We start from the raw sequence: 27,540 nt of genomic DNA on the forward strand, positions 1-27,540 counted from the left end.
GTAAGGGATTTACAAATAAAACCATAAAATAACTTGCCTCAAGTAAGTATCTCAAGGAGTATGGTAAAAGATTCCTCACAGTCAGTGTAGGGTAAAGGTGAATAATGTAGGCAGGATCCCACTCCTCTCCATAAGTTGAAATAAAATTTAGTTCATCAGGTACAGCTGTTGAGCTGATTATTAGAGGCAAGAAATTTGTCTCGATGGCTGGGCACTGTAACAAGCACTTTACTTCATTGCTCCTATGTAGCTCTTCCCTCCAGGCTATGTAAGTCGTGGACTCTTTAAACTGATCCTCCAACATTCCTGTTGGTCGAACATACAGATGACACCTATGGGAAGAGGAAGTCAGGTAATGGTACACAATGGTTTTCCATTGACAGCTGACTTCACCCTTTTTAAAGTAATTGCTAACATCCTGAAGGGCTTTTGCAGCACACTAATTGCCTAATAAAGGTAGCATTTTGGTTTTTTAGCCCAGTCAGGAAGACTTCCAAGTGCGAATTTAAGCTTCCACACTAATGCTGTATTTGTGCATCAGTCTCACAAAGATCAGCCCTACAGAACATAAAAAGTGTACCTGTATGAATGTAAAGGAACATGAAATTCCTCTTCTGGCTTGGATATGCCAATTGGCTCCAACGACTTGGAGTCTCTAGCCAGTTTATAGATTATAAATGGGATTGAGAAATGGTTCTTGATCTAGGATCAAAATGCATAATTTTCATTACATTTCTATGGTACAAATATCTAAAGGAAAAAGTATGAATAGCAACAAGGAAAAACAACATTAATAGATTTAATTAAACTCCTCTGGAAAACAGACTTCTATGCAACTGAGTAAGAAATACACTTCTGAAGGAGAACAATATGCAAGCATATGAGAAAAATATTCTACTTTTAAGTTCCATGAATTGAAAAACATGCTTAAAATGCCAAGTCACATAAAAAGTACATATTCCAACCTGAAAGTTGAGAAAATTAGAAAGCCAAAAGTTAAAAGTAAAAAACAAATTTTTCATTTATCTGTAAGACACACACACAGAATACAGATAAAAATTCATATAACAAATAGAGTAAAATACTTAATAATTTGCCTTCAAGTAACTTTTTGGAAAAGTACGATCTCAAAAAAAATGCATTAAGGAAGAAAAGTAAAGTCACTCAGAGAAGAGCACAGCTTTCAGGCTTTTGGTTTGTTTGGTTTGGGTTTTTTTACCTGCAGAGGAGATCGTACAGTAATAACCTTGTTTCCTTCTGCAGCATCTATCTGTACAATGATTGAGTCTGAACGATCAACAAGAAGATTTCTTATGTTGTACAGTCGTCGACCTGGTTTGGCTATGGGAATGTTTACCACTTCTTTATATCCTTGAAGTTCTAATCCGCAAAAATAAACAAAAGTCTTAATTAGGCAAAACAAATCACATAACCATTTTCTATTTGAACAATACTTTAGCTTCTCTAAACTCTGCAACAGCCAGGATCAAAGCACTCTCTGGCAAAAGCACCTTGAAATGGTATTTGAGCACCATTGAAGGAAAGCTTTACGGTCAGAATACTCTTGAAGACATAACATTAGATTATGATTTATACATAGCATGATAAATACACCAAACAGTAAACAAAGGTATTTGTTGGGTGCGTTAACAAAATGCAACACAGAACATGATCTTTGTATCATGGCCAAGTACCTTCATATGGGATGGGATGAAAAAGAAAAAAAACACAGAAGATTATGTATGAGTAGTTTTTATATCCTATTCTCCCAGGATTATTTTCTGGCAAAGCTAAAAACACAGAAAAATCGTAACTGCTCTCAAGTAACTGGGTAACTACAGAAAGCTGAATGGTAGCAGGGATATGAGAAATAAAGATCCTGTTTAACAGGAGTTGGAACCCACAGGCCTATGTCCCAGGGGTCTGTAAGATGATGTATCAATGACTCCACTAGAATGTCTTCTATTTCTTCCAAAGGGGGAGAAAAAAAATTGTACTTTTCACTCTCTGAAAAACTGGAGAGAAGGAATTTTACACCTTTTTTAAAAGTCCAGTAGCTGGTTTAATTTTTTTTTTAATTGCCATTGGTATTCAAAAGTAGTTTCAACACAGTGTACTTCACCTGAATTTTGATCACATTGAATTTAACCATGCTGACTCCCCCATCTTCCCACTCTCAACATGTCATAATGCACAGCGTTCCCTAGCATAATACCTAAATTTAAAGAGAAGACAGAGCTTTCTTGTCGGTACAATGCAGACAACTTTCCTTGTTGGGGTGCTTCATAAACAGAGTATTCCAGTTCCATGTTCTGACCAGTTTCTACATTTTTCATGTTTTCTTTTTCAACTGAACCAACTATCCGAAAATTGGAGCTAGGAAGCACTTTGAGAGGAACACCCAGGGCATTTTTCACTATGAAGGGTGCTGTCTCTTTAAAGGAATAGTCAAACGTGGATGCAGTCCCTTCTGAAAATGCCTGTAATTAAAAACATATATAATACGTCATACATAAATAGCCACAATAACATACATATAAAGCCTTTAAAAGACAGTTCCCAGCAACTACCATTTTAAAGAAAAAAGAAGAAAAAAAAAAATAGCAATATCTATGCTTTGTATAGTAGTATTTCAGGGAAGTAAAGGTTACTTTCAGAAAATTTCATTATTGTTCTGTGATTTGCAGCAAATGTTGATGCTACAATAAGCACTTGTGCTCCTCATAGGGAATTTTTTTACAGTTGTTGGGTTGTAAGAGAAAAATAAGATCTGGGACACAGAAGTCACAAGCATATTCACCATGTACATACCTCCTATTCAACCACAACTTATGCTTACAAACATTTGTTTGATTACACAAAAGCCATGGTAGATGACTGCTAATATAGACGTATAGTATAAGCAAGTACTAACTTAGAGAACTGTTGCTCATTTAGAATTAAAAAATAAATAGGCATAAGTTACATTCTGTAAAAATAGCTTGATTTAGTAACCAAAATTTCTTCCACCCATAAAAAAGGGAAGGAAAAGCCTAGGACATTCATAAGCACACCTACTATCACAAGGAAAATAGAGAAAAAAAAAATATTTTTAACACACTGGACATTCTGCTTCTACAGTTTGAAGGCCAATCCTAAAATGCACACTTTTCTTTGTATTCTATTAAGGAGAAAAGATGGAAGGGAAGTAAATTTCTCTTTTAATATTTCAGGAAAAGGATTGTAGGAAATAGTTGTGTTTATTGCAGGGTTTTATTTTCATTCAGCCTGCTTGTAGGACTGTTCCTTAAGTCCTTCAAAAGCACATTTGTGCTTCTTTCAAAAGCTAGCACCACCTTTTTGTTAACCCTAAAGGACTAAGAAGAGTAAAGCTCCTCAGCCCTGCTAGATAACATTTGTCAAGGCTGCAGAAAGGTCATTGGCTTGTGACTGGCAGCACAGAAAGTTCTTCAAAAAAAAAAAAAAAAATCAGAACTTCCTACAGAACCACATAATTTGGCACCTTCTGCCTATCAGGACTACCTTGGCTAGATTACTGAAAACAGCAAGACAACATTTGGATATTGTTATATTCATTGTATCCTTCGAAGAGATGTTAACTGCAGTTTGTGGCTCTGGAAGAACAATGAAATCATCCCCAGGCATCAAACTTCTCTCTTGGACAGGGTTAGTCTTCATCTAAAACAAAAATTTCATTAGGCAATTATGAACACATAAATTACTTTCTCCTATGTTATAACAGGAAAAAACTTGAGCTACACTTGACAATTTCACCAAGCAAAGGAAAACCTACTTTACCTTCTAAATCTCAGACACCTTGCACAAACATGGAAATTTATACCAGCATTAAAGGCAAGCAAGTTATTTTCTTTCCTCTCTGTATGTATGGTTACACACTACATTTTGCCTATGCACTGGACAATTAACGTTATCCAGAAAAATCTTAAAATGTCTAAAGACTGATTTTTTTTTTTCCCCATGTAAAATTGCATAGTTCCCTCAAAGCAATAGTATTCAAAAGGTCAGTGTTCTGTCACATAAAGCTTTTAAGAAATAGCTGTCTATTCAAACTTTTTCACATAGTTTCAAGTATGTATACATACTTCCAGCTTTAAACTCCATTGCTTCTTTCCTCCTTCAATTCGTTCAATAAGCGGCTCCCACACTGCATAGGTTTCATTATAATAATGAATCTAAAGAAAGAATCAAAATTAGATATGGCATCTAAAAATAAAGGACCGAGTCCCTTCCAATAGCATGTAGTACGAAAAACATTAATAAGAAAACAATCAATCAATCTTCATTTCACATTTTGGAGGTCTAGCATTAACTTTTAAAGGCTTCAAAAATTAATACACAGAAGTGTAATATATCATACATTTTTCGTAAGTGACATCATTTTTGAAGAATTGACTAACTGGCTTGCTTTTAGAGCAACCAACCTGGTAACTCCGTATCTTTTTAACACCTTTGCTTAATATAATGCAGTCTCTATCTCTATCCTCTCCTACACTGTTTGAGAGAATGACTTTGAGATCAAAAACTTCAATGCCGCAAGTACGTCATTGTACTATGAAATAACAATTAGTCTGAGCAAACTTTAGTCTGAACCTGGTCCACTGGAACAATTCATTTAACTCATAGCCTACACCAAGTTTTTACTTCCCTTCAGCCACTGCAAATCTGAATAGAAGTCATGGACCAAATAGTTCTGGACACTCCCTTTCAGCTATCTTCCTCATCCCTCCCCCCTTCTGGAACCACAGTGCCTTCTCCCAGTTGTATACGACGAGGCATGCATCTTCCATACTCTGTTATGATACGCACATCAAGCAATGAAAGAAGGCTACTTGTATATCCAGTACAGAATGGAGTATGAGGCATATTTGGTAAACTGACAAAATATAACTAAGATGTAGTTAACCTATTGCACAGAGCAGCTGCACATCTGGTTGTATGAAATTTTAACATGCTGCTTCCATAAGAGACTTATACCATCTCGGAATTTGCCATATCTTGGGGAAAAGAGTTGCAATAGCTGGCAAAACAAATATGGTGTGATTACAATCCAAGATGCAGAGAAGATTTTGAGAAAAGAGAGTAACTTCCGTCTTAGCAATAAACACTATGCTAGAGAAACAAAAAAGGTGGACAATAAGAGTTAAATATTAATATTCAACTAAGCCAAGCTCATTGTTCATACAGCAAAAAGTGAATATGCAAAAATAATAGAGAAACAGAGAGGACTAGATTACTCCACAGTAGCAATTGCCATTAAAATCTACTATTGACTGCAAAGTTTCTGTAAAAACCACATTATGCTTACTCATACTTGCCTGACTACTAAAGAACTCCTAAGAGCATTAAAATTTAAACCTATTATTAATTTAGCACATAGAAAATGTACTACAAAGTTAATTGAACATTATGAAATGTGCGGAAGTGTTTTAAACTGCCAACAATCTGATTCTACATACCTCCAGTGACATATCAGCAGTGACCTCCATCAGCGAGGACCAGTTTTTAAGGACACCTGAAAACACAGATTCTACTAGCAATAAAGGGACAGTACGATGTCCCAGACCACATTCCAAAGTGATCTGAACTGATTTCACTACAATGTCAAATTTCTCTTGTTTCAGAATATGTTCACGGTCCTTAAAAGTTTCTGTTACTTCTGTGGCTACATCAACACCAAGAAACCAAGCACTGCACTGATCTACAGGCTTCACTTGCCACAAATTCTCAGAAACTTCAGTTGTTCCTCTAGAATCCTCTTCTGTTGTTTTGGGTTTTATGGCAGCCATAATGGTCATCACAGTATTCAGAATTATTGGTGAGATCTTGAACAAAGGAAAAAAAAATCCTTTATAGCTCAAAACATTTTAAAACTCATTAACATACAAAACATATGATAAATGCAAGTGGCAAATAACTCTTGGGTTCTTCATAGAGGTACACAGCATTAAAGGCCCTTATAAGAGCTGCAACTTAAATTCCAAGATAAAGAAACAGAATCCATTCATGGACCTCCTTTTACTTTCCTTTGCTACAAAATTTCCCAATTCCTCCCTCACAATCCCACAGGCTCAAGAACAAAATTCTTAGCTTAGAATTTCACTTTACTGATACGTGGTACTCCCATAACAGCAGTCAGCATCAGCCTTTTCCCTACTACATTGTAAAACATGAATCTATTTTTAAGATCTTCAAGGTGTTCAAAAAAGCATGTTTGAAGAGTTGTGTACACCACCATTTCAATTAGCAGTACAGTACATCTGTCAAAAGCTTTATGCTTTAGGAACAACATACTATTGCTTACAGTTTAAGACTTCACCACTGACCACCTTTTCAGATCACAAATGCAGATCTGTGAACTTTTTATAGGAGAATTAGCAAATTACATTCAGAAAGACTTTTACTATCGACACAATTATTAATTTACCTATTAAGAACAAGGTATTTCACATTGTATATTATTCTGGAAATCATGTTAACAGCCTTAAATTTACACGCACATGTGTGCGTGCTCCTACTTGTAAGTCTCTCTGAATAGAAAAATAGTGGTGGTGGTGGCAGGAGGAAGGGTTGTTTCATAAATTTGGAAGAAACTGGTAGGAGGAATCCTAGTATCTGAAGTAGTTGAATTAGTCTTTTTTTGCCAAGAGATTGCCAAAACAAGGAACATGTAATGATTTTTTCCCACACAGAGCAGCTCTAAAAAGAATAAATGCCTGTTTCTGGAATTAAACCAATGGCAAAAATCAAAATTTTAAATAGCAATACGAAAATTAAAAAAACCCCAAGCTACAGCTTGAGAAACACACCTGTTCTTCCAAAGACAGTTTTAATAGTCTTACCTTTATAGTAAGTTCTTCTATTGTTACTACCACAGTTTGCAACCCTGAGACATGCATCATATTTTCCATGACCAAAGAACATGGCCGTAACACCTGAGTGAAAAATATAATTTGATTATTAAGGCAACTCTGGAATCTAACCTTTTCAAATGGTCTTGTATTGTTTAATCTCATAGGCCAAAGGGATGCTAATCCCATAAAATAACAACATGTTTCGGAGTAACAGCATTCTTTCCACAGCATTACTGTGCTTCATTCCAGCACCCAAATTTGCACAAAAGCAATTTTGTACTGGAAGGTTAAAAGTAAGTGAAATAAAAGCTTTTGACATAAGGCTTAAATAACAGACAAAACAAAACCCCAACACACAGATAGACAGATGGTATAGTCAAAAAAACCCCTGAATCCTTAAGAAAACTAAATGCATAAGGAAAGATACCATGTGTGAGATGAACCACCCAGGCCACCCTTGTGGCTCAATGCTCCCTGCCAGGAATGAGTAGATGAAGTTCCAGACAACATGCTGATCAGCACACTCTACTGCAACAAGTAAACTGATAGGCAGTAAACAAAGTTGCAGAGGGGTATTCTTAGTCTTCAAAACCCCTCGTACGATTTCTTTAATAAGAAACTTCTAATTTAATTTACAAATGCACTACACAGCTTTTAGACAGAGCTCTGTGTGATGAAGTCTTGCACCTACTAATAAAAGATTCACCTTTAAATGGCATACCAGAGATGCACAGTCCCTTCCTCTCTTCATAATAATCAATGATAGGAAAACTGAATTTTCTGAGTGCTATGGGTATGCCAACTAAAAGACATGCCTGCCAACAGTTCTCATTACGTTTTTCATTATGAAAAACAAGTTTTCTTACTGTAGTAACACTCTTGTCTTGTTTTTCTTTGAGAAAGGCACAGGCCAACACTTTGAAGCTCTTCACTTGAGCGGTCATCCTTCGTGCAAGCTTTCCAGATGTCAGAGAAAAGTCACATTGGAAGGAAACTTTTAAGGCAGGGGCTTCAGCATTGGTCAAATTAGCAACAAATACAATTTCTGGATCCATGATCACAGCTTTTACTGTCATATTTGGCCGTACAGATATTTCTGTGAAAATAAGTAAAAAAAACCCTTGAATATAAAAGGTTTGAAAGCATTATTATGTACATAATACCTAAACCATGCATAAAAATTGCTACATAATTTTAGAAGTACAAATTTAACAAATAATGTCTCAATTTTTACAGGAATACTTCACTGAAACTGACTATCACATAGTGTCCAGAAATCAGCAGCAAACTGGTCAGAAGTTTTGTTTTGAAGAGCATGTTTGTTTCAATATTGTAAAGAGACAGTATTAGCTCTATACACTGTAGTCAACCTAAGCACTGGCTCTACAAATCCAAGTTGGAAATGGTTATCTTCTGGCTCAATACCTAAAGTAACTAACTTCTTCAGAGTGAAAATTTACTTATTGGAATCAAATTAGCAATATACAATTTCTCACCTGAATATCCACTCAGTCTCCAAACAGAGGGAGAGAAATCTATTATATTTATCTGAGTTAGAAACAAGACTCTCTAGAGTGATGGATCAAATCACTTTGGTTCTCAATGATAGGCAGTATAGTGGTATGTGACCCTCCTGCACACTAGGACTCATTATATGCGTTACTCACGCCTAACACTTGCTGGAAATATTGGAGTATCACACCTATGCAATGGAACAGGTGCCAAGTTGAGGCTCAGTACACTACAGGAAAAGCAAAGAAAGCTAGGCACCATGGGTTGCAGCTAGCAACACATTTAGGTAGTCCTGAGCAGCCCCTGCAAGTGCCATTTTTCTGGAGTGTGTGCCATCCCTCCCTCATCACAGGACTCGTGCATATTTCCAACAAGGGAAGAGGAGAGGAAGTCAACTGCTGACACCACTAGGGCAATTCATAAAACCTAAGGCTCACTCCTAGCACTCTGCCAAGTTTCCCAAAGAAAGGGAGGGCTGTTGGGAACTGGCTAGACAACACAACCCACAGATTAGGTCTGACCACAACTCAGGAAAGCCTAGAAATCACTTAAAACCTACCAAAAAAAAAAAACCCCAAACTCAGAAGTGGTCTTTCTCGCCCTTGTTTCATCATGCTTTACCTTCAGTCTTCAACCAAAAAGAGAAAAGCTGTTAATCAAAAACGTAGTTTTCTGTAACTCAACTGAAATAATAACCTACAGTTTCAAAATACACAACTTGCAGAAAAAAGGGTACGACATTCTTCGCCACTCATCTTTGAAGAGTAAGTTGTTCTTTTTACTTCCTTAACTACTACCTACATGGCACTTTTTACCCTAAGGATGCTTTCTTTGCAATATTACATGGGTAAAAATCCTGTTTAGCATGAGTGCTTTTCAATATTTAGCTATGCTGGAGAGCACAACTCCACTACTTAACACACCAGTTTTAGAACTACTACTGCTTACAATAGTCTATGGTATCAGTGGCCAATTTACATATTGCGAAGAATAAACTCATTTCTTAAGTCTAATAGCAAGATAGCATCTTGAAAACTTCTGGATGATTTATTTTCAGTATGAAGTCTATAAAGGAGGGGAGTGGGGGTGGGGGTGGAAATCAGTTTTACAGACCTGTTTCTGGCTTGGATTTCCCAGAAGCAATGTGCTTTAATTGCAACTGTGCAGATCTTTCAGTTGAAGATGCTGCCATTGAGTTAATGAAAAAATCCGCTACTGTCAACAAAAACTCCATACTGGCACATATGTACAGCTTGTCAAGGACAGCAACGACTTCAGTTCCACTTTCATCCTGCGTGTAGCTTATATCTATCATAGAACTGTCACTTGTGTCATCCTTCTTGTCTATCATTCTGGAAAACGAGTTTAAGAAGAAATATTTCAAACATTGTAACACATAGATCTGGAAAAACGAGGATGCGTTAAGTAGTGCTATTTTTTCTCCCCGTGCCATTTATAAATAAGAATTACAACATAAGAAATCAGTGTTTCCTCCAGAAATAAGAGGGTATAGACTTCTCTAACGGAAGACTAATTTCAATTTAAAATTTGTGTGCTACAGTTTCGGAACCACGTATGCTGCATGTAACAATCAGACTAAAGTTTCAGTGCATAGAACTCTCTAGCTGAGGCTGGTTGCTCTCTACTCAGCTGTTCTACACAGTTTACTGTAATACTCAAGCCTCCCAGGTATTTTTTTTTGTTTTGGACAACCTAGGAAATCAACATATAAAAGACGACACTTGCTTCACATTATTAAAATTACATCATTCATTGCTTTAGAGCACAGTACGACAGGCAACAACTGACAGCCCTACTAAGTTTTATCAATCCCATGTGAAACAAAGTATAGAACAAGGAAACAGTCTTCCTCACAAGTTGCATGGAGTTTTTTCATTTCTGATGCACTCAAACTTACCTTGCAGTCACATTCTGAATTCCTTCTCTGAGATCATCCAGGGTACATGCCTTGAGTTTAACATTAATATCCATTGAGCCATCTGAAAACATCTTTCCCGATGATGCCATGAGATGCAGTCGGAGTTCACCAAGGCGTAATTTGTCACTATGCAGCGAACGCAGAGACTTCTACATAATGAGAAATAGCACGACTAGTTATCACAAAACAAAGTAATAAGCACGTTTCCCTTGCTGCTAGCCACGTGCATTTTGATTCATGAATTGAAGGATCCAGTTAGCCTGTTGTTGTCATCAGTCCTCCAATCATAAAAATTAGTTCAAGAAACTCACTGATAAAACAGAAAGAACAAGTTGGGTTGTAGTAAAGTTGTTTCTTCACCACATTTCTAGCAGTTGTTCAGAATGCGTGACCGAAGGATAATCCATCTCAACTCTGAACCTCCTACCAGAGGCTTCCTCTGCTCCCGTCACACTAACTCATTTACAACCAGGACCTCACCAATAAGCAGAAAGGATATGAAGAAGAAATTAAAATAAAATCCCATTACAGTGTGTTTCTTCCTGTGAAGCTCATTTCACAAGAACTTTTTTAAACTATACACCCCTCATACAAAAAGCACCACAGATTCTTCCATTATAGTTATTTTAAATGCAAAACTACCGCACAGTATATACCAAGGGTGGTGAAACACTGGCACAGGTTGCCCAGAGAGGTGGTAGATGCCCCATCCCTGGAAACACTCAGGGTCAGGTTGGACGGGGCTCTGAGCAACCTGATCTAGTTGAAGATGTCCCTGCCCATGGCAGGGGGGTTGGACTAGATGACCTTTAAAGGTCCCTTCCAATCCAAACTATTCTATGATTCTAGCATAAAGCAAGCACCTTCACATCTGGACAGAGCATATTAAGTCATAAAAACAAGGCAACATTGCACATCTTTCTCTTCTGTTTTCAGTGCAGGAAGTTCATGATTGATCACACTCAGGGATATGTAAGAGGGAAGTATGGGCCATGTACACCTTGGATCTGCTTGCTAACTATATAAGCACCACGCATAGAACTAGCATCATCTAGGCTTGCAATTCCTGCTTTTCAAATTTTCATTTTTATTTTGGATAACTGGAATCAAGGCTTGAATGACCAAATCAAATGGTGGGTGGTTTTGGTTGGTTGATTTTATTTTTTTTTTTCTTAGTGTGATTTTTAGAAATGCACTTACGTCCTTCATATTACGGACATTCTCTGCCCATAAAACCTCAAAGTTCCAGGATAAATTGCATAAGCTTCATAAGGCAAGCATTAGAAAGCCAACACAACCAACGAAACTGTCTGTTTTACTATCCTGAGTTTTGTCCATATGAGAAGCCTAAGTTCCCCACCCCATCTGTATGGTAAAAGCTTTGTCACAAACCTGATTCATATCACTGTTGTAGAGAGTTACTGAAAGTGACTCAAAATTAAAGTCAAATTTAAGCGTTGTATAACATTCCGCAGAAGACTGAACTGTAGAAACTTTTTTTTGTCCAAAAGCAAGAAGAGGACCTGTCAGTGAAAAGAAAATATTTTTACATTTCTTTAGAACACTGGGCTTGGAGGCGGTTTTCTGGGTTTGGGGTTGTTTTTTGGTTGGGTATTTTTGTTTGCTTGTTTTAATTAAGATTTTGAAAGTCAAAAAAAGTGGAAAAGCTCTAAATCCAGAAGATTACTCAGAACAATCCGCACTTTTATTTACTCAGTATCACTTTGTTCTATTCAATGCATGCTAAAATTACCTAGCACAGAGTGGTTTAAGAACCTTAAAAAAAGCTGTCATTAATTTACTGCAGTTCTTAATTCATTTTAATGAAGAACTACAAGAAGTACCAAGGCTGCTCAAGGAGTTTGCACTACTTTTCCTTCCAGTTTCTTCTCATAGTATAGCAAATTAACTATTGGTTGAACAGTAATTTTTTGACATTGAGAATGTTAAGTTTTGGACAAAAAAAAAACCATTTTGGCAAAATGTTAACAATATTCTATCCAGAGACATACACTGTTTACATTAACACGCTATTTGAATACTAATAATATCCTCAATTGTTATAATTGTGCATTAACATTCTGGGGTAGTTGGTTTGGCTTTTTTCTTTTTTAAATCACCTGCAACTTATAAGAGTCATTGATATAGACTGAAGAATACCATCTTATAAAAAAATGAATCGCAAAAAACACACTACAAAAACTTCTGACCATCCACAGCTCACATTCCATGTATGTGCATACATTCTTATTTCTAACTTTTCATGTACACAATACATATGTAACAATTAAGAAAAAGAATTTATTTACACACATCTAAGTGCTTCAGATAAATATGATGTTTGAATTTGCAAATAGCCCTCTGCCTGAACATATTCAGCTTTTGAATTGAACATACCCTCACAGAAATCAGATTCATTTGGAACTTTCCCTTTTTTGAGTATCTGCGTATCTTCAACATTCTCTTGCACAGTATTTGGCTGGGAAGAAGCTCCTCCAAGGTTTTCAAGTAAAATTTTCATGACAACAGTTAGATCATCTTCACTGAGTGCAATCTGTAAAGTGATACACCCACAACTTCATTTTTGGTGACAGTATTTCTTTTCAACACAGAACCCTATCTTTATCAATAGTATGCAAATGTTGAGAAGAAACATGCTGTTTCCACCATAAAGAAGCTGTCTGGTCAAAATTATCCTGGCCAAAACACCCTAAATAATTTGACAGTTTTTCTTAAAATATCATTTGTTACTTGTATGAACAGGAGTTAAAGAAGAACTAACACTCCACATGATAAACACTTTCTATTCTTGTAAAGGCTCTTCGCCTGCTAAAAATATGAGTAATTGACGATCATAAGCACTTCTTAACAACTCAGTAATCCAGAAACACAACCAGATAACATTAAAGCCAAGATTTACATTGTATACACTAAAGTAACTGTCATTAAATAGGCCTTTAGAGAGTTAATGAATCTGAATCCAATGATAACATGACATGATCATGAAAAAAGCAGTAATAAGTGACAAAATGCAGTCACTTAGCCCATAACACATAGTGTTAGAATATTTTTTTTTACATTTAATTTTTTTTACTGGTACTTCTTCAGTATCTTATTCCTCTGTGCTTCACCAGTGCTACATTTGGTCACAGCACAGATACAGGAATGAAATAGGGTTCATGAACAACTAAGAGGCCCCCTCAGTCTGTTTTTACCCACTTAAATCCATATGGTTAATGTAGGAAAAGAAAAAGCAAAGCCCTCCTTCTGCAAAGATATCAACCGTAATTTTGAACTGTTGTATATCAGAGATCCACATCTACCCTTTTAATTTGTAATAAATCTACTAAACACTCAAATAACCTGAATATTACAGATTAAACAATTTAAAATCTTAAATGTAGATTTTAAATGCTAACTCCACAGATAACCTCAATGACTTTACTGACTGTTGAGTCAAAAGATAGCTCCAACAGACCCCCAGAAAAATAAAAATAGGTTTTATTCCATTTGTATGCAGCTATACCAAAACTATTCATTATACGATATCAAAACTTGAACAGATCTATAAACTGGACAGTCAAGCTGAAAGTCTTTTAACATTCTGTAAAGAATACAAATTGCAACGAGTTTACAAGCTGCTTAACTAGGCTAAGTACTATTCTGAGAATATATGTAACTTCTGATGTAGCTCTGATTTGCCATGATATTACCTGCATTGGTTTTAGGTCTCCTTTAATACCAATTGTCGGGGTTTTATGATACCAAGTTGCTGCTAAATTTCTCTGGACCAGTAAAGTCAAACTCACAGGACACAGAATTTCAGAATCTGGTTGAGAATCTGTGGACATAATGCATCTACAAAAGACAGAGGAAGCAGCAGAGGAAAAATATTTAGTAGTTGCAGAATCCCAAATAATATCATACTAATCTAGTAGAATTACGGGTATACTTATTTTTAAATTAATAACAATGTGTGCTTACATGCACTTATGCCCAGGTATGCACTTAAGATTAACTCAGTTACTGTCCTATCATTCCTTTCTTTCCAAGAAGTTTTAGAGATTGTGGACACGTGTCCCTATCTAAAAGCACTCCTAATTAGTTTGGAGGGTGGGTGGGGCGTGGTTTGTTTGGTTTTACTATGTTTTCATTGTCTATCATCTTTAAATAATAGAACAATGCTGTATATGGAACATGAACCCATTTTCTTTACAGACACTTTTCCACTTGGAAGAAAACTCCATGTATACCTTGATAATTTCAAATGAGTTAGCTGCACATCCATGTTGTCAATGACTGGAGGAAGAGAAGATTCATCTGAAGACACCAGCTGGAATTCATTCTGAACTCTGATTAAGCCAAGATCCGCTACCAAAGCATTAGATGAAGTTGAAGATTCAGGAACAACTATAACTGGAGCTTTCAAGTTGACATCCATTAAGAGGCGGAAGCTCTTTTTAGCAAAATCTTTCATGCTGGAAGCAGCCATTTCTGCCGCCTGGACAGTGACCGCAGTCAGGGCTTCTTGTGCCGTTTGGAAATTGTTTAGGAAGTTCTATTGATAGGTAGTGAAAAAAGTAAGAGTTCTATGAGAGCAAATAAGCCTCGCAAAAAAGGCAAGCCCCAGGCAAAATGTAAATTTAAGAAAAATAGTACAGCTGTGGCAGAAATATGAAACTTCTAATTCAACCATGCAACTTTCAAAAGAGAAAAAGGTTAAAATCATGCACAAGCTAAGACATTGCTTACCTATTTAATTTTTAAGGTATTATTAAAGCTCTCAACTCAATTCATTACTTGTTTTGTCATCCTTCTCCTTATTTGTCATTCTTCTATAAAGCAGTGCAACTTAAGCGACACTTCTTCAGCAAACTACTCCTATGTGCTTGTATATCAGCTCACCACAAGGTACAGGTCACAAAGGGCTGATTACATTTTACTTTATTAAAAAACCTTTAATGTCAAGAAAAGAACTGAAACTAACGCCTTACCAAGAGAGACATAAAGAACTTATGTAGGTAAATTATTTGGATGCAGCCCACTTTCAGAGACATTTTACCATCCACTCTTGACATATCAGTGTAGGCTTCCCCTCCAGTAGCATCTGGATAAAGTGACATGTGAAATCTAAACACTTCATCTCCCATTATGGAGACAGCCTAGAAGATTAAGTCCATATAGTTAATACTCCCAGGCAGTAATCTGTGATAGAATTATTGCTTAAGTTATCAAACAAGAAATATTGCCACAAAAAGATCACCTGCAACTTATCAACAGTACTTGCACACATAGAAGTTAGGCACAAAAGGAATCAGCCATTTTATGGTAAGTCTCTTCTCACTTGGTTATCTACCATCCATTTTATATTTAACCCATGCTACTCAGAATTAAACACATCATTGCAAACGTGACTAAAAAGAATTAAATATTGAATGGAAGCATGTTTTGCTTCCCTGAAATAAAGGAAATTAACCAGTGGAGTTTTGCTTAATATTTGGTACATTACATCGTACTTAGTATTATACAACACAGCAAATCAACTACAGTGCTGTCATTAAATAACTTAATGAACTAGGTCTTTTTGTTTGTTTACAATCTGCACAACACATCACCTTTTTATGGATTGTTTTTGGATCAACATTTGTAATTACAATGTCCTCAAGTCTGGAAAACACTTCAACCTTTTTGGTTTTCATAGCTACAGATGCATCCATTCCTGATTTGAGACAAAAGGAAGAAGATAGCAATTTGTTGAAGTGCATTTATTAAGTAAACACTTTTTAAAAAAGAAGCATTATTTATTACTGAATATAAAGAGTAAGAATAGCTTAGAATCCAGCATTCTACTATGTAACAACCAACGCTAAGCCCAAGACAGAAGTCGTGACCTTTCTACACATGACAAATTTGCCAACATAAATCGACTCTAAGACTAGAGTAAAAATTCCCAACACTATCTAGGATCTAGCTATTAAAAAATGGAAGCTTGTGTTATTTATAACATAGTGCCTTCATTTCTTTTAATTTTACTCCACTTAGAAATTAATTGCCTTCTTTTTCCAAGTCAAACACTTTCTTCCCTCGCAGGCATACTGGCTATTAAAATACCTAACCGCAATCATATCATACAATCAAAATGTATTCAAATATATGTTACAAAAACACCTACAGTGGACACACTAGCCTTTCAGAAGCGAATGAATGGAGGGGAATAACATATTTCTTGCTACAACCAACTAATCTAATATTTAAATAAAAACCCTTACCTTGTATTCTAACGTCTGCAATTCTACAGGTCTGATCACACACTGTAATACTGAATGCACTTAGCTTTGCAGTGAGTTTTAATTCACAGATATCATCATGGGCTGCATTACTAGACACTAGATAGGAAACACAGGGGACATACAAGAACTTCATTGTAAATCAATTTTTTAAAACAAATGTTAAGAGTATTTGTTTTGTACATATATGAACTATTCAAAAAGCAATCTGCAGTTATTCCCTAAAAGTTACTGCTAATTATTAGTCAAGACGTGAAGTCAGTCTTTTATTAACACAGTTTTCTTCTGGCACAAGAACAGTCACTGACTAGCATAGGCAAACAGCAATCAAGATGATGTTTTTTCTCCTCATTAAATAACTAGTTTTCATGCAACAGTATGCTGAATACAGTGTACATTTCATCACTTCAAACACTATCTCACATGAGAAATATTCCTTTCTGTATAGAGTAGCACAGCCAATTTAGGCATATTAGGTGAAAAAAGTTTCTGCAGGAAAATTGAGGGTGCCTGCAGAAGACACAACCAGCCACTGTAAATTCAATCCCAATACATTTAGGATTAGAAAACCTTGAATTTCCCAAACAATACTACAAACACAAGAATCAACCACGCAGGACCTGATGAAACTTTCTTAAGGAGCTTCCATTCAAATATTCATACTATTTCAAGGTTACAGATACCAATTATTAAAATAAGCACAACACCCTTCAGTTCAGAACTTCTCTTTGCTTCCCCAGGGCTCAAGAATGCTTATTTGCAGTAAGCACTCTTTAGAGCCTTCAGATTAGAAAGCAACAAAGTTGTGACACTGATGCTTTGGAAAGGCTTTGGTACTGTTCACTGCAACATCATTTATTCGACTTTTACAATAAAAGTCAGACCACTACCTAGGAAAAAGTTATATTGAGCAAGGAGAATTTGTAAAATTAAGCAACAGCAAAAATAGCTGGCTTTTTTAAAAATGAGATTATTTTCTCCCCGTGTACAGTTGTGCATGCCTTGTTTTTCCACCAAATAGACTGCAATGTTGTCACCTGAAACGGTATCCTTTGAAACCAAAGGCTAGATGCTGTTAAGCAACAAAAGTACGGCCTTTCTAATACCGCATTACCTGGTCTAAGAGTACTTCCTTTTTCTTGTTCTTTTATTTGAGGCTTGTGATCTGATGCTTTATCAGTACTGGGAAGACCACCTGATGGAACACTGAATGTGAGAAAACTCATGATGGAAAGCAAAGCCTCTGTGTGAAGTACTATATCCAAACATGAAAAGATGACCTAAAATGAGGGCAAGGAGACAAAGTAACAGTGTTATTTAGTAGCAGTCTACTGCATAACAACTCAGAGGTACCGTCATAGAATTGAGGAAAAAGTGTCTTGCTCAATTTCACAAGTATCTCACCCTTCTATATCCTTCAACTTAACACCACGCAGAACAGATGAGGGAGCTATGGAAGGGAAGCTTAAAACAGCTACAGAGGAACTGTGCCAATCTAAAAATTGATGCTTCATGTGGTTATGCTCTTTCAGTAAGCTCTCTTAGTTCTGCTGCATTTCATAGTGGACTATTGAGCACTTGGGTCGACATCTTCAGAACCATGTATAGAGACATTTAGTAGGTACGATACAACAAAACAACAAGATTCAAAATTTGCAATCAGAACAGAAAGTACGTGAATAGCAACTACTCTAGCCAATATTACTTGGTGAAACCTAGCATCAGGTAGCCAACTTTTCCTAGCCTAAAGCAACTCTTTGTAAATGCCAGTTTTACTGATACATCAAGGGATGTCAGCTTTCTTGACTCTAAAGTAGTCCAGCCACTTCAAATTCCACATATGGCTGTCAAGAAGCAAGCTCCACCCACCACTACTACTTTGAAGGAAACATTTTAAAAGCAAAATGACCTGCTTACTTCAGAAGTCACTGAAGCCATGGAAAACTACACATGAATAGTTGCTTTCAGGAGAAATAAAACAAGGACTGATTGAACACAAGACCTCTGAGAAAGCTTGTTTGACATTTCACCTCATATCTCAATTTCACTGTTACAAACTTTCAAGCTCTGAAACACAAGGCCGTCATTTCGCACGCTGCTAAGTGTATCGCTCCAGAAATAAAATACATCCTATGGGCCTCAGTTGAAATATGTCCTTATAAATTTTAACTAGCTAAAAATGTACAGCTTCTAGTTAAAAAAATTAATACACTAAATAGTTCTGTAAAGAAAAAAAAAAATCATCTTTTTTCCTCCTGGATTTCTCTTTGAAGTTAAATATAAAGCAGTAAGCTTTAATGATGAGAGAGTCAGGGGTTTGGTTTTGGGGTTGGTTTGGTTTTTTTTCTTCTTCAATGAGATGAGACAAAGTGGGCAACTAACAAGTTTATACAGCTGTTACTATTTGAGAAGCTTTAAAAAAAAAATTAAATACATCCAGTACTTACATTGATGTTTTGCTTGGTGCTTCTGTAAGTAGTAACAAATTCTGGTCCATCAGCATCAGCCTAAAGGAAGAAAAAAAAGCCCAAGCACACAGTTAGTCTCTATTTAATTAACTGAATTCATTAACTGAATTAATTCAATTTACTACACACACATATGGATTATTCCCATTGGAAAAAAAAACAAAGGAAAATGATGAAGCCTGAAGAAACAAGTTCTCTAAATAAAGCACATGATCAAGGCAACCAGAATGGGGTACTTGCAATGCTCTGCTCAGTGACATTTTATAGCACATATTTTGTGAACGTTCAACTGGCCAGTTACAAAATTTTCTCTTACCTAGGATCTATTTAAACTGGATCAATTTATGCTTAGTACTTTGTCAGACAAAATTAACTTGTTTTTCTCCTCAAAAATTATGTCATTACAGAAGAGAATATGAGTAGCCCACTGGTTCTACAACCCATCAGATTCCCAAGTATTCATGCAGTTTTTGAAGGGCAATTTTTTTTCTTTAAATAAAAGCTCAAGAACTCTAGCTACCAACTAATAACTTCTCAAATGCTAGTTTCACCACCTGTAGAGGGCCTCCTACAACTTACATAGGCAAAGACTACCTCATCTATTAAGTTTCACAAAGGTACTAATCTGTATCGTTCACAGAGTAGAATGCATACAAACACCTGGCTTCACCAGTGATTTCAGTAATTGTGTTGACTTATGAAGCAAGCACTATATGGAAGCAGTGGAAAGTGAAATGAAATGGTTAAGTTGAAAAAAAGGTATTTGGGAGAAGACCTAGATAAGTTTTAGATACGAATCCTACCGGCTTTGAAAAAAGTAAAAAAAAAACCTAACACAGGCTAAGTATGGAAGCCTTCTTTTACTCCCCATATAATCTTAGTTAAAAGGTATTGAAACCTTAATGTATTCCATTTTCAGAAGATGTTCATCTGTCTCACTTGAAGAATTAATAATGCAAAGAGGATCTCCTTCTGAGTCTGCAAATAAAGAAATAAAACTGTAAAGTATTTCCACTCACAAGATTTACTCCACCTGTGGAATGCCTCCATGCTAATTCTCAATTATACGCTAATTATATACTATTGTTGCTGAAATAGCGAAGGAAAACATCTCTTCTCACTGAGAAGTGCAGATTAAGCATTACCTTGTGAAATGCTGTATTAACTTTTTTTTTTAATTAAACTAGTCAAAATTAACTTATCTTGGTCCTGAAAGAAGATTCAGAATTAGAAAGTTATTTGCATTCCTATAATTAGTTTTGCATTCTTATCTTTAGGTTTTTATATTCAAAACCGTACTTGTCTATTTTGAATACATGGCTATTTCAGTTATTACTTCAATATCACTTTGAGTTGTTACCTGACCAATCAAGGAAGCACACTGGATTTCCAGTGCTGCCAGAACTGGTCATAAAGCACAGATTCAGAAGCTCATCAAAACACTGAACAGATAGAATACTTCTCAGGAATGATCATTCCTACTCAAAGTAGGCAACTAACTCAAATAAATTAACTCAAGCTAACTCCAACAACAGGAGTAAAACTTGGTAAAACAGATTAGTTGAATTTAAATTACCCAGGACAGCGTCATTAAGTGAATTTGGCATGTAACGTCCTGCCCTTTTTTTTTCCCCCCTGCCAATTATTCTTATTTTTGACCATGCTACCTTCTTGCTACAAAAGCTGATTGCACACACTGCACTGACGCGTACCAGTTTTCTAGAAGACTTACCGTTTATTTCAATGCATCTCATAATAATTTTTTTCAAATATGCTGCTGCAGTCAATTCATGATTTCTAATTTTGGTTTCAGTTCCAAGCTGTAGCACAGTTAGAATATGTAATGGATATCTCTCCTCCTGAACCTGCTTCATCAAGGTTATTACAACCTTGAATATGGAAAGGGAAATATTTCAGTAAAGCTGTCGAGATATTATGGCATGCAGTTATAATTGGGCATTATCTCCTCAGCTAAGCTTCAAAAGTAGTATTAATCTACACATTTTGCCTTTTTAGAAGAGAACCTACAACACCAGTTTGTTGAAGATTTTTTTCCCCCCTTCCCACTCTGTTCCTCTTGGCCAAGCAACTAATCACTTCTTAACTCCTTCAACAACAAAACAAAAATCCCAAGTCTATTAATTTGGCTAGAATTTAGTTTTGTTGGCCTAGCAGTATATCTTTACCTTGTCAAGCTATGCTTTAGTTTTGTAATCAGACACTACACAGTACTACATACAGAGTTTGAATACGGAAAAAACAGTTACTACAAATCATACTGGTCTGGAAGGAAAGGCAGTAGAGAACAGATAGCAATGTGAATCAATCTTTGAATATCTGATGCTATGCAAATAATAATTAAGGACACAGAAATGTTTCAACATTACAATTCTTCATTTATAGAAGATTTTAAGCATTACACTGATTAGATTGTTGAAAATGAGAAAGAACTTGTGTTTCTAAATGTAGCTGAAAATTAAAGTGGAAGAACTAGATACAGTTATTAATGAACAATGTTAATTTCAAAGCAATTATTTCATGAGGCAATTATCTTCCATTCTTGGGAAATAAAAGTAGTGCCTCAACCTAACAATTTACCACACAAGGAATTTAAAGAATTCAAGTTTGTCAATACTTGGTCTGCATCATCATGTGGCATACTCTTTGTACACTAACAAATTAGCATTTTATCATTAATCACCCAACACATACAGTCCACAGACAACATGGACACTACCATAGTAAAAATTTCCATATGAAGCGTGTGTAAAACTGTATTAAACAAGACAGAATTGTTCATAAGATATATTAAATAAGACAACATGGAGCACTATAGGCTAGCCTGTAACATGCCTCAGCCCTACCATTAAAAAAAAAATTCTTCGCAGCCAAGACGGCAAATCTGAAAGTTAGAAGCTGCCAAAGGTACTAGTGATACGTGTTGGACAACTACATGCTGTTTGTTGACAGGTACCTCATCAGCCAATTTCAACTGTAATTCTGCAAAAACTAAGAAAACCCAAAACCTGGAACGGTATCAACTTGCTACCTGTCTCACTTCAGCTGTGGGACAAATATTTCTAATGCCCTTAAGTTTTCCTATATGATTTCACATCACTCAGAATAGGTTTCCCTGCTGGCTGGGGACAGGAGGAAGTTTCTAGTCTTTGAATGCAACTCTCACTTGGCAATAGAGTAGTTTTGGGTTTGAAGGTGGGGTTTTTTTCCTGTCTACAAAATCTGGGTTCCTATTTTTTATGGACAAAAACATCCAGAGATTTAGCGAAACAAAAATTACACACCAAAAAAAAAACCCAACCCAAACCCAAAAACATCAGCAAAACAACAAACCCCACAGTTTTTTAAAGTAACCTCCATACCTAAGCCGTTTGGTCTGACTCTTGAAAAAAATGAAAGGCCATGCTGAGCTCTTCGCATTTACGTATCACAGACATCTTCAGAGAAAAAACATGCTTGGACAATTTCTTATGCATAGGTATCTTTGTTAATTGATTGCTTGTGCATTTTCCCAGTACTTCATCTACAACCTTACCTTCAGGCTTAGTATCTCTATGGGAAAAATACTAGTTCTAGCTTAACTATTTCAGCTGGTTTGTTACTAAGAGAATCATTTGCAGCATTATGACGGATTAAGGCTAGGTGAGTGCAGAACATATAAAGAGGTCGGGTTTTCCCTGTTAGATGTATTGTGTATGTTAAATACTCTATAAATACAATCTCATATAATATAGGCAAAAGAAAACAGCTAAAGAAACAGCTGAAAAATCTGGGTTCTGGGGGTTTTTTTTGTTTGTTTTCTTTTTGTTAGTATGTACCGTTTTCTTTAAACAGTTAAAATGCCCTCTACTTCTAAGAAACAAACTTGACTACTGGATTCAGTAACAATAAATTTTACAGATGGATACACACCTCTTTGATTTCAAAATTAAGTAGCATATTGATTACGTCTTCATTTAATGTTCTTTTTCTCTTTTCAGGCAGCATTCCTTCTGCAACACTCTTATCCTGCATCAAAACCGATTTCTCCGTTTCTTTGGTTTTACCTGAAGCATTCGATAAATTTGTTAACTTTTTAAACTCCCACCGTTTGTTTAGCTCAAGAAACATATCCAATTCTTTTATTCATTTAGTTGGCTTACACTCACCTAAGATAAGCTAGCAACGTTTCCACAAGCAGAGCCTTTAACTTCAGAGCAGGCAAAGGAAATAGAAACATGTTCTGGCAACAAGACAACTCTGACATCTCAATACCTTGCTAGTTCCATAACAATTTAGCTAACATGATTACCAAATTCTGTCTTGTAATGTTTCCACTTTTCTGAAGTATTAAATATGAACACTGTCCTTGCAAAATTAAAAAGACAAGAATTTATCACTTACACATCATACTCTCAGATCTAAGCTTGCTTTCCAGATAATAAATGCTTTTCATTATTCCTGAAACCTAACACACTTAGTATTTATGACAAACAAATTCCATCTCTGACCTTCCTTTTGCAGTACTGATTTTGCATGAGTTTGTTTTTCTTCTGCTTCACCAAGGTTTTCCGTCAACACTTTGAGAAAGACATTTAAATCCTCTTGACTTAACACAACCTACAAAATTGCAGATCACAGTTCTCAGGAAAAATACATTGGTCTTTAAACTTATCACTAGCTAGCAAAGAAGAACAATGTTTCCTGGCAAGAAGAGTGCTTATTTACAGGTATTTTGTCAGGAGCATCGTCTCTTAAATAACACACAATGAAATTCTTTTAACTGCTTATTGTTTAAGGTTTAGGAAATTAAAGAAGGTTATGGCATCTAAAGCTGTATCAATATATATTGCAGCCTTTATTTAGCGTATCTATGCTTTTAATACTTTCCTGTAAATGACATGTACTTCATGGTATTTTAATCCCAGTTTTATCCAAGATACACCTGGTATTTTCTTTCACAGTATATAAACTACCACAAAAAACAACTATCTTGAGATCATTCACAGGAAATAGGAAGTTATGAAGCTGGAGTTACTAAGGCAAATATTTGCATAAAATTAAATTCCTCTCAAGAAGATTCTGTTTTTTTTTTTTTTAAAAAAAAAAAAAAAAAGGCACTGAAAAAAGACTCACTCAGAGAACTGGTCACAAAAACATTTGATTTAAGTTTGTCCCGCCCTATGGCAGGGAATAAACAAGACTCCTCGACATCCCTTTCAGTTTTCTCTTTTCTTTCTCTCAGTTTAAGAAATGTACACAGTAGTTCCGGTGTTTTATATGACACTTTCAAACTTCTACATTCACACAGGTAGGTTAAACCCTGTTGACATCCCTGAAACTCACTCCACAGCTACTAAAAATTTGCAGCTTCTTGCACCTTTGTGTCCAGAAGTAACATAAAGGCTAGTCTTACGTTAAGTATTATCATGAGCTTCTCACCACCCTCTTCTCACAAGACTTACATTCATTGTATCCAGATACCCCGTGATCTCCAATACCGGTAACTTGTGAAACCAAGCTGCAGATAGATTTCGTTTCACAGACAGGCTTAAATTAATAGGGTGAAGTATCTGAATGTCTGGATGCGACAAACCTGTCTCCATAGTGGTCCTTAAAACAAAGAGGGAAAAAACAAACAAACAAAAAACCCCACACATGGTGGGGAAGTTAGAAGTTAAGTCATATGTTACATTTTCGAAGTAACATCTTAAAATCTCAAATGCAGTATCTCTTTAGGCTTAAATGGCTTCCTGAGCAGAAAAGTATCTTATTTTACTACTGATTTATTTGCCCTTAAGATAACAGGTTTAACACCAAATATTTGACACTGTCACCAACCATGGTTTCTAAGCAAGTAGATTAATATCCTATAGAATATTAATATTACCAATTAGCTAAGGCATTACTTAGTAAAGTGCACTTTACCTAGACAGTTTCAGCTTTGTCAGCTGCACATCCATTTTGTCAATGACTGGAGGGAGCAAACCGCCTTCTGGAGACACCAAGCTAAACTGGTTCTGAACCTTAATCAAGCCAAGATCTATTACTATAGCATTGGGGGAAACTGAGGACTGAGGAATGACTATAACTGGTGCTTTCACGTGGATGTCCATTGCAAGTCGAAAACTCCTTTGAGCCAGGTCTTTTACACTGGTAGCAGCCTTTTCTGCAGCTTGGACTGTAGCAGCACTCAGTGCCTCCTTAGCTGTCTGAAAGTTGTTCAAGAAGGTCTAGAATAAGCGGTTTAAGAGAAAGAAGAAATGTCTGTAAACAGTTTTTTAATCTAAATTATTCTCTCATTTTACAACATCAACCAACATCAACCACCAATTAGGCTGCCTAATGTGTTAAATTTTCCCTGGGGAAAGACAACTAAGTGCCTTCTGTCATGACCTCTAATAGAGGGTCAAAAAAGTACTAACCAGTACAATCGACTCATTTCAAAGCCATCTCTACTTTTTCTTCCTTCATTAGCTACAAGATTCTTTTACCTCATTAGCTTTTGGGGACACATTATTTTTAGAGCCCCTCTTTGCCCGCAGCGAATACTAATTCCTATTAAAGCCAGTACTGAATGACAGAAAGCCCACTAGTGCTTTATGGAAAAAGCCAACATTAGGATACTTGACGAAGGTACAAATATTTTACAGTGATTAATTTCAGTCCTCATAGCATCTAACCTTGCAGAAAGTTTTGCCTCTAATGTTAGCTCAGATATGTTTGCAATGAACTCATGGGTTTGCCAGCGTGGAGAGGGCAGCGAACACAAAACCCCCAAAATACCTTAATAGCACCAAGGTCTTCTCTATTTCCAAAGCAGAGGGTGGGAAGTGACCCACTTGCACTGTGTTAGTTTTTTGAAATTCAAACCAGTTAGAAGTTACTTATCAAACTTTGCTAACAGTACACACGAAAAATTAAGCCTATCCTTTCTGCTTCAGAAACTTAAGTTACCAATTGTACTGAGGGCACAAAGAAGGAAGCAGAAGCATACAAAGGAAAAAAAGACTTACCAGAAGAGACATGAGAAATTTGTGAAGGTATACTATTTGAATACAGCCTACTTTCAAAGATACGGTACCATCCACTTTTGACATGTCAGTGTAGGCTTCTCCCTCAGTAGCATATGGATCTAACGTCAGATTGAAACTGAAAACTTCATCTCCTACTATAGACACAGCCTAGAAAGAGAGAAACAGTACTTACCAGCCATCAGCAGCTTCTAAAAAGGTACTTAACACAAAGAACTAAATATATCATCAGCCTATCAGATGTATAAGTTAGATTTTTTTTTTTTTTTTAAAAATCTTTTTGGTTATCCATTCTAATATGAAAACTATGCTTTACCATGTATCTTATTTGAAAAGAGGTATTCATGACAAATCAAATATTTTTAAAAGAGTGGAATAAGAATATGTATTACATTTCACTTCTATACACACAAAACTAACGAAGAATCAAATAAAATTTAAAATCTTATAGTTGAGTACTTTTTTATGAAGGGTCCTTGAATCAACATCTGTGACAACTATGTCTTTAAGTCGGGCAAAGAATACAGTGTGACTTCGCTGAAGGAGAACAGATGAGTCAAGACCTGTAAAGTATAAAGAGAGAAACAGGAGTGTTGCATAACAGAAATAACACTCATTTTCATGGTGGGGACACACGACACCAGCAGGGGAGGTGAGAGAAGTTACAGAAATTATACATTGCAACAAACAATTATTTTGTTAATAGTTTGCTAAATTCAACAAAGGTTTGAAAAACCCCACAAGAAATACATAAACACACTTGATTCTCTCCTCTGTTTCCAAACGATCTAAGTCATTTACCGCATCCCTTGCTGAAGGGACTGTAAATGAGAGAGCTCTATTCAATCCAAGGCATTTTAGTCTCTCTGTATCCAAATCAGAATAATTAGAAGCAATTCCTAAACTACCATAACTTCTCCAAAATAAAGAGAGTATTATAAGTTCTGGAAATAGAGACTTTTTGCATTTTATCAGTGAGACACAGAAGATAAGTATATTGTCTAGAGTTCAAACCCAAGTCCATACACTACGCTGTCTGTTACTAAGCTTTGAGAATGTGACCATACTACAGCTTTGAACAAAACAAAACAGAAAAATTTCTAATACAGATACTGTCTCAATATCAATCATCTCTGGAAAGAAATGAGCTACTATTCATAGAAAAATAGTCAAACAATAATCCGTCTCTTAATAATCAAGCTAGTTCACTGAGATTTTCTATCAAAAGAGATGTTACTATACTGTATTTGAACTTCTGCATACACTTCTGCATACAAAATCTTGTGTGAATGCATCACATGATTTAGAGATGGGCATGAGCAAGAGACTTTTTATGAACTGTGTTACATATTCTTGTATATCACACATGCATAAATATTTGTACTAAGAGAGATTTTTGGCAGCTATTGGGATGGCAGCTATATCCAAACT

General features: G+C 35.9%; 1 protein-coding gene across 1 annotated transcript in view; it reads right to left on the reverse strand.

The window, feature by feature from the left end:
• The window catches only part of VPS13C (vacuolar protein sorting 13 homolog C (S. cerevisiae)), a gene marked incomplete at both ends in the record, with an annotated part of 66,912 nt that overhangs the window by 20,599 nt on the left and 18,773 nt on the right, over positions 1-27,540 (reverse strand). Inside the window, 28 exons of the mRNA XM_009581663.1 lie at positions 34-332; positions 581-702; positions 1,220-1,380; positions 2,216-2,480; positions 3,523-3,678; positions 4,104-4,193; positions 5,478-5,843; positions 6,861-6,953; positions 7,739-7,968; positions 9,498-9,736; positions 10,303-10,472; positions 11,716-11,846; positions 12,721-12,877; positions 14,037-14,181; positions 14,577-14,881; positions 15,318-15,485; positions 15,939-16,042; positions 16,593-16,709; positions 17,725-17,890; positions 19,058-19,117; positions 19,977-20,056; positions 20,811-20,967; positions 23,009-23,142; positions 23,587-23,695; positions 24,541-24,688; positions 25,004-25,308; positions 26,092-26,259; positions 26,569-26,672. Of these exons, the coding sequence (XP_009579958.1) occupies positions 34-332; positions 581-702; positions 1,220-1,380; positions 2,216-2,480; positions 3,523-3,678; positions 4,104-4,193; positions 5,478-5,843; positions 6,861-6,953; positions 7,739-7,968; positions 9,498-9,736; positions 10,303-10,472; positions 11,716-11,846; positions 12,721-12,877; positions 14,037-14,181; positions 14,577-14,881; positions 15,318-15,485; positions 15,939-16,042; positions 16,593-16,709; positions 17,725-17,890; positions 19,058-19,117; positions 19,977-20,056; positions 20,811-20,967; positions 23,009-23,142; positions 23,587-23,695; positions 24,541-24,688; positions 25,004-25,308; positions 26,092-26,259; positions 26,569-26,672 (4,749 nt within the window). The remainder of the gene's footprint in view (positions 1-33; positions 333-580; positions 703-1,219; positions 1,381-2,215; positions 2,481-3,522; positions 3,679-4,103; positions 4,194-5,477; positions 5,844-6,860; positions 6,954-7,738; positions 7,969-9,497; positions 9,737-10,302; positions 10,473-11,715; positions 11,847-12,720; positions 12,878-14,036; positions 14,182-14,576; positions 14,882-15,317; positions 15,486-15,938; positions 16,043-16,592; positions 16,710-17,724; positions 17,891-19,057; positions 19,118-19,976; positions 20,057-20,810; positions 20,968-23,008; positions 23,143-23,586; positions 23,696-24,540; positions 24,689-25,003; positions 25,309-26,091; positions 26,260-26,568; positions 26,673-27,540) is intronic.

This window comes from Fulmarus glacialis, unplaced genomic scaffold (assembly GCF_000690835.1).
Source record: "Fulmarus glacialis isolate BGI_N327 unplaced genomic scaffold, ASM69083v1 scaffold27117, whole genome shotgun sequence".
Taxonomy (NCBI): Eukaryota; Metazoa; Chordata; class Aves; order Procellariiformes; family Procellariidae; genus Fulmarus; species Fulmarus glacialis.